Raw genomic sequence first — 7223 nt, forward strand, 5'->3', positions numbered from 1 at the left:
GTATCTAATCTATTATAACCTTCCAGTGGATTCTTACTTCTGGTTTTGGATTTTAAGATTCTAAAATTCACTCCCCCCCACCCCCCCACCCCGCCCTGTCTTGTGTCTCCTTTAGAGTAAGCAGTTACTGTGCAGTCTAGGTCTGAAAGTGCCTGTACCCCCTCCTAAGGGGCCTGTTCCATAGTCTTTCTTTTATTGGTGTTATCATCTTGTCTCACACACTTGGTTACATTTTAGTGCATTCAGGATGCAATAAATTAGTAATTAGCAACATTGCTTGTAGAAAAGTTTAAGCTGATGACATTTTCCTCTAGAGGGTTTTTGTTGGCTCATGCCAAAGCTGGGGGACACCCAACACTTGGGATCACTGGAGCCCAATGTTAAGGACGAGAGTTTGAGGCTGAGCTGCAACTCCTCAGAGCCTTCCGCTCCCCAGTCTGACTCACCTGCTCCTGGGCCAGAGGACTGAGGGCCTCACCCCAAAGTGAGGGGTGGTCACCAGGGGCACACCCATTGGCAGGGCTCTGCGTGGCATCAGGACCACCCATCAGCCTCCTTGAAGATGGGAAACGCCCCCAGGAGGGGAGTGCCCGTCACACTGCGCCCACCGCCCGGGACCTCCGTCTTCTCGGTGATCCTGGTCCAGTCACTCTCCAAACTTCTGTGAGCACCCTGCTGCCTCTGGACTTTCACATACTGCGCGCAGCCTTCTGAGCTGACCTCACTGGGGTGGTGAGTCCACCGGCACGTGGGCAGAAGTCCTCATGAGAGCCACAGGGTGGAGTCACTCGAGGAGCCTTGTGCAATGGGGTAACTAACGGCAGTGGATGTCAGCACGTGTACGATTCTGGGTCAACACAGCAAGGCCTTGGAAAAACCCACTGCTCCAGCACAGGAGCTGCAGCCGGTAATCAAGGTCGGCTGTGGGCTCTCTGTGAGTCATGGCACCGACAGTGGCTCTGTGTGTGTGTGTGTGTGTGTGTGTGTGTGTGTTGGGGATGACAGTGTGTGTGTGTGTGTGTGTGTTGGGGATGACAGTGTGTGTGTGTTGGGGATGACAGTGTGTGTGTGTGTGTGTTGGGGACGACAGAGTGTGTGTGTGTGTGTGTGTGGTGGGGGATGACCCCCGTTTCACGGCAGATACCTAGGGGCTGGTTACTCAGCTGACAAGACCCCAGGATAGCCCTGAGGTGCAGGTTTCAGCCCTCCTCTCTGTCTCAACTTCTCTATTAGCCCAAGGATGTGCAGGAATCTAATTGTCACTGCTTAAATGCATTTATTTCTTTCAAATCAAGCTGAAAACGCAGAGAAACAACTCTATTTTTGGCCACTGGAGGAACAATGTTTGGCAATTCTCAAAAAAGAAACACAAATGACAAGTATGTAAAATACTCATTAGAAATAAGCACAAATTAAAACGAAACACTATTTTTCCTCCTATTACAGTAGCAACATGTTCATTTAAGATAATAAATACCCAGTGTCAGGAACTGCCGGGCAGGAGGATGAGGGGCTCCGCCGCTCCCAGGCGCTGCGTCAGGAAGCGGAGCCCGGGGACACATCCCCCAAGAGCCATGGCTCACCAGCACGAGGAAATGATGGGAAAGCGTGGACAGTCAGCTTACATCACATGATTTACAAGAAACCGGAGGCAGTCTAACAGTGGATCGTTTAAACAAATTACAGCACAGGTGTACAAATGACTAGTCAACATGATGGTAGGCAGAGGTGGACATTTACTGACATGGGAAGCCCGTATTTTCTTAAATGGAAAAAGTAAGTTATGAGAGTACAATATGACCTCATATTTGTTTTTGAAAATGCTACATGACTACACACAGAAAACCATTGAGAGGAACGTATACCACATCACCATCGGCAGTCTCTGGATGGTGCAAGTATGAGTGATTAAAAACAACTTTATACACACGTCTGTATTTATCTGCAATGAATGTATACCATTTCTGTGATTAAGGAAAGGAAAAGTCTTAATTTAAAAAACACTGCCCAGGTTTTGGCTCATAATTTGAGGGGTTGTATGTCCCCAGAGGCATCTACGTGGCTTGTCCCTTCTGACCTGAGGGGATAGGTTCAGTTTTTCTGCAAAATGCCACAATCATGGACGTCTGACCGCCCATCTGCAAGTCGGTTTTCTTCCAGAGCCTGTGAAGCTACGGCCAGGGACTGAAGCCACCTGCCCAGGTGAGAGGTGGTTGCAATACTATGTCCAAGGCCTGTACTTCAGTGGGGGACCCTTAGATTAAGTTCTGGGGGGAGGAGGGAGAAAGCAGCTGGAAAACAGGGGGAAAGGAATGTCTGTAAGGTCTCCATTGAGTCCTTGCTCCCGTTCTAGTCTCCTGAGCCTCGGAGGCAGGGGAGGCAGGAGGATGCTGGGAACCCGGCCTCAGACTCCTGAGCCAGTGAGGCATCTGAGACGACAGAACCGAGAAGGGTGCTGAACGGCGAGCTGTCGGAGCAGCCCCACCACGACGAGACGCACTGGACGGAGGTCTGGACCCTGGAGAGTCCTGCTGAGCCAGCTCTGTGCGGACTGTGTTGTCTCTCCCAGGTGCCGAGGAAGGGTGACGAGCCCAGGAAAGACATACAGAAAGCCTCGCCTGGCACAGGCCACCCCCAGCCCCCCAACCTCTCCACTCGTCCCAGGAGACGCGGGGTGCACAGCCAGGGCTGGGGTCTCCTAAGGGTGGCTGCTGACAGACAGGAGAGCACACCTGATTTGCAGCTTGCTGACAACAGTGAGGAGCTGACCCAGAGAGAAACCACAACAGGATGTGAGGGGAAGGGGGGCCACGTCCGCCTGCACAATAAAGTCTCCATCAGCCCGGAGGAGAGGCCCCCGTGGCGGCCTCAGATGTGTCCAAAATAAGGTATTTCTGAGGGGTGGCTGGAATACTGCAGTCTGGAAATGCTTTACGCTTAGAGAATAAATTACTGCAGACAGAGTCAGCCACACAAGTCGCTCTGAGGTGCTTGCGCACTTTCCTGAAGGAGACCAAAAGGCAGGTTTCAGCGGTCAGCACCGTCATTGAGTGCCCCAGGTCACGTGTCCTCAGGGCGAACCGTGGCTAACTCCTGAGTGGAGACAGGGAGCTCGGCGCGGGGAGGCCGGGAGGGGAGATCTGCAGGAGCACCATGTCCCAGCCAGGAGAGCGGAGCGGGGGAGAGGCTGCAATGCTTGGGGCCCTAAGGGAGTGCCCGCGCGGAGGCCACGAGGCAGTGCGTGGGCCTGGGCTGGACAGGCGGGTGGCACTCACGATGGACGGCAGTGCAGAGCAGGCGACAGGGTGGTCCCTGGGGAAAGCTTTAATAGTGGGGGGGAGCCACGTCCCATCACTCATGGGAAACCCGGTCCAAAGCCACGTAGAAACTGTCCTTGTCATCCAGGCAGTGCCAGCCAATGGGGCCCACCTCGCAGTCTGCACAGACCAGGAACTTGATGTTGCCCACGTCCTTGGTGAAGCCCACATTCTCGAAAGTGAACATGTCCTCCACCAGCCAGTGCTCCTGCAGGAGGTCGCCCTCCGGACCACCGCCGCTGGCCAGCGCCGGCTTCTTCCTCATGGACGGGAGGAAGAGCTGCAGGGGGAGAACAGAGACCAGGGCCCAGCTTACTCCCCACGGCCCCCGCTCCCCTCTGCCCTGGTTCTCAGGAAAGCAGGGAGAGTGGGTGCCAGGGGAACTGGGGCCTCCCCAAGTCCACAGGGCCCGCCTTCCTCGGCTCCCACCTGCCCGGGCTGGATGCACAAGCTTTCCTGCCAGCTCCTAAGGGTGTGGGTCTGCTCTGCCCTGAGACCCTGCAGGCCCAGGGCTCCCTAACACTTGGCTCACGCGTGACCTCCTCAGGTCTCCTCCAACCAGACGACCCGGACGAGCTTCCCACGCTTGCATTTTGCAAAGCAGCCTGACTGAGGCGTTACTGATACACATGTAACTCAAGTGGACAACGTGACACATTCTGCTCCCAACAAACGGCTCACCGACGCACCCTGACACACCATCAAGGTAACAAGTATTCAGTACCCCCATTTCCTCATGCTGCTCCCATCTTATCGTTCTCTGAAACCATCTTATCTGTTTACCGGCTCAGTTGTTTATCGGGGTCTCCCTCCACCAGGTCAATTTTCCTGTTCACGAGCACATCCCCACCGCCTGCAATAGCAAGAGCAGAGCTCACACATTTACTAACAGGGTAAACACCGGATATCTGGCTTCAGTCTGTTCCATCACTGTTACGAATATGCTGGATTTATGAAAGGAACAGGAAGGAGAAAAGTCTACTAGAATTTGGACTATTATCTCTAGGATCTCTGCACCTCCCACCCACGAGGAGAGAGCCTCCAGTGTACGCATGCACACATATGCACATGCAATCCCTGTGATTTCTTCCATGTGGTGACCCTGGCTAGCGCCCTGATCCTGGACAGGCTGCTGAGCTGCACTGAACTCTGAGATTCTGCTGATGTCTCAGGGAAACCTCTTGTGCTTTTTTCATTAACTGTCCACAGTACCCTTTTAAACATATTCTTTCTCTTTGTAAAAATGCGTTTTCATTATAGAAAACTCGGCAAGCACGCTATGCTGTGCGTGTGCGCGCGCGCGCACATGCTGAGTTGCTTCAGTCATGTACAACTCTTTGTGACCCCTGGACTGTGCCCCTCTAGGCTCCTCTGTCCATGGATTCTCCAGGCTAGAATACTGGAGTGAACTGCCATGCCTTCCTCTATGGGATCTTCCCGACCTAGGGATTGAACCCCAGTCTCTTACATCTCCTGCACTGGCAGGCAGATTCTTTACCACTAGCCCCACCTGGGAAGCCCATGCTATACTGTAGTTGAGGATAAAAACTGTTACAAAACAGAATGAACTTCAGTTCATTCGCTCAGTCGTGTCGGACTCTGCGACCCCACAGACTGCAGCATGCCAGGCTTCCCTGTCCATCACCAATTCCCCGAGCTTATTTAAATTCATGTCCATAGAGTTGGTGATGCCATCCAACCATCTGTTAACTTTTTTCATAACTGTCCCTTCAGCAAGTACTTATGGTGCTCTTAAAGCGTGTCCATACATTCTCTGACAGTCCTCCCAAGCTTCGGACACCTTGCCTCTCCCCTTGAGCCTAGCGGGCTGAGGGGAGGGGGACAGGCGAGGTGAGGGAAGGCCGGGCCACTTTTGCGGGTTTCTCTTGGAGCCCGAGTGGGAACTGCGGCTCCCCTGAGGCCAATGGCAGAAACGGAGGGGCAGCTCACTGCAGCCTGTTTCAGACGCCGGGATCCTCCCGGTCCACAGGTGGACACAGGCGTGAGCAGGCTTCTGAGACGGCCCTTCTGAAAGGTCCCGTGAAAGACCCCCAGTGGAAGAGCCGAGATGTAGCTGCGCCCAGCCAATCTCCAAATTTGTGAGCAAAATGGTTTCAAGTCATGGTCTGGGGCAACTTTGTTATGCAGCAATAACCAGGGCAAGGCCGCCTACAGAGCGGCAGCGTTTTCCACTCTGACTCCTGATCTCTTACTGCGGTAAACTACACATAACATAAAATTGTCTGCTGCCATTAAGGACATTCACATTTCGCTGCCGCCATCACCACCATCCACCTACCCTTTTATAACCACACTCACCAACACCTCTGACACCCACCCTTCCCTTCCTAACTCCTGGCAATCACTCATTGGTTCTCCATTTCTAAAATTCAAAAATGTCACACAAACGGAATGATACAGTAGTAATCTTCTGGGACCAGCTTTCTTCACGCAGCAGAGCTCCCTGGAGAGTCAGCCACGGTGCGGTGCCCACGGTGCGGCTGTCCTGCAGCTCCTCGGTCACCCCTGGGCTGTTTCCGGGTCTCGCCTCTCAGGAACCAAGGTGCGGTGAACTCTGGAGCCAACATGTTCTCATCCCCCTTTCTCTCCCACCCGCCCACGTCCTCTGGCTCTCCGGCCCAGACCGCCCTTCCCCCAAAAATATGTAAGGAAGCAGCGACTCCCGTCCCTGACTTACTACCCTTTGCGGTTTCAAGCTCTTCAGTGGGTGTTTCTTTTCTCTGTGACTGTAATTTCCTCTCTGAAACCTCTGAGTTTTACCAAAGGACCGAAAACATTTTACAGAGAAATTGTTCATAGGACTTAAAAAGAACACGGACCGTGGGGCTTAGTCGCGAGGACCGAGAGCCCCACTCCCTCACTTAAACCCCACGGTCTGTGTCCACCCTCCACCGCTCTCTGGGCAGCAGGCGACCCACACTCCTGGTGACTCACGGCTTGGGCAGGGCTCACCGACCCGGAGCCAGCGCTCCCAGGACGTCCCCCGCTTGCCGTCCCATCCTCCCGCGCCCACTCCCCCGGGTCCCCCGAGTCCACGTCCCCTCCCCCGGGTCCCCACGGAGCGTGGCGGCGCGCGGGGAAAGGGGCAGGAGGTCGCGACGGCAGGACCACGGGAACCGACATCTGGGCCTGAGGAACTACGGCCCAGGCCCCCGCGGAGCTCGGTCTGCGCGGCCCCGGCGGGACGGGACCGGGTCAAGGCCCGCCCCCGCGCCCTCACCTGGCGGCGGGAGAAGAGCGCCGTGCCCGGCTGCAGCACGCGGGAGCCGCAGCGCCGGCACAGCACCGCCTTCCGGTTCCGGCCCTCCTCGGACACCAGCTCGCTCGGCGGCTCCGGGGCCTCCATGGCCGCCACCCCAGCCCTCGGCGGCGACGCGCAGCTCGGAGCCGCCTCTTCGCACCGCGCAGGCGCAGTCCCGGCGGCGCTCGCTCGGCGCAGGCGCGGCCTCCCGGCGCTGGACGCCACTGCGCAGGCGCGGGCCTCCCCGGCCCGGTGGCTGGGGTCGGTGAGGCTTTGTGACAGGTGTGTCCTGGGGCGTGACGGGACGCTGCTCGGGCTCACCTGGCCTCTGGGCCTCCCTCACACTGGATGGAAGCTGGGCTGGTCCGGGTGTGCGCTTCGTCTCGGGAGCGGCGGGGACGTCCCGGTCTCAGAGCAAATCTCAGCCGCAGTAGCATCCGCGCGACACCTGCCCTCTGCGGCGGAGACCGGTGTCTGGAAGCTGCAGATGCTGCTGTCTGTCCGGGTCGCACTGACCACTCACTGCGGGGCAAGACTCGGTGTTGAAGCGCTTCCCTATGGGGGTACGGTCGGAAGGGCCACCTTCCGGGGCCCGGGATCCAGGCATAGCCTGCAGCCACTGCTCTGGGTCGTTCCAGTTTCGC

General features: G+C 56.2%; 1 protein-coding gene across 1 annotated transcript; it reads right to left on the reverse strand.

Moving 5' to 3' along the window:
* Positions 1-1256: 1256 nt before the first annotated feature.
* RABIF (RAB interacting factor) lies at positions 1257-6751 on the reverse strand. Its single transcript, XM_043484924.1, has 2 exons — positions 6559-6751; positions 1257-3597 (listed from the first exon to the last, which is right to left on the reverse strand). Exons 1-2 carry the CDS (start codon positions 6682-6684, stop codon positions 3352-3354), a joined length of 372 nt encoding a protein of 123 aa, XP_043340859.1. The 5' UTR covers positions 6685-6751; the 3' UTR covers positions 1257-3351.
* Positions 6752-7223: the final 472 nt, after the last annotated feature.

The sequence above is a fragment of the Cervus canadensis genome, chromosome 13, assembly GCF_019320065.1.
Source record: "Cervus canadensis isolate Bull #8, Minnesota chromosome 13, ASM1932006v1, whole genome shotgun sequence".
In the NCBI taxonomy this organism is placed as follows: Eukaryota; Metazoa; Chordata; class Mammalia; order Artiodactyla; family Cervidae; genus Cervus; species Cervus canadensis.

Excerpts from the sequence above, each read along its gene's own strand:
- RABIF (XM_043484924.1), bottom strand. The coding sequence starts at position 6,684 with ATGGAGGCCCCGGAGCCGCCGAGCGAGCTGGTGTCCGAGGAGGGCCGG. Across the intron at positions 3,598-6,558 it reads CGCTCTTCTCCCGCCGCCAG|CTCTTCCTCCCGTCCATGAG; the intron begins GTGAGGGCGCGG and ends CTCCCCCTGCAG.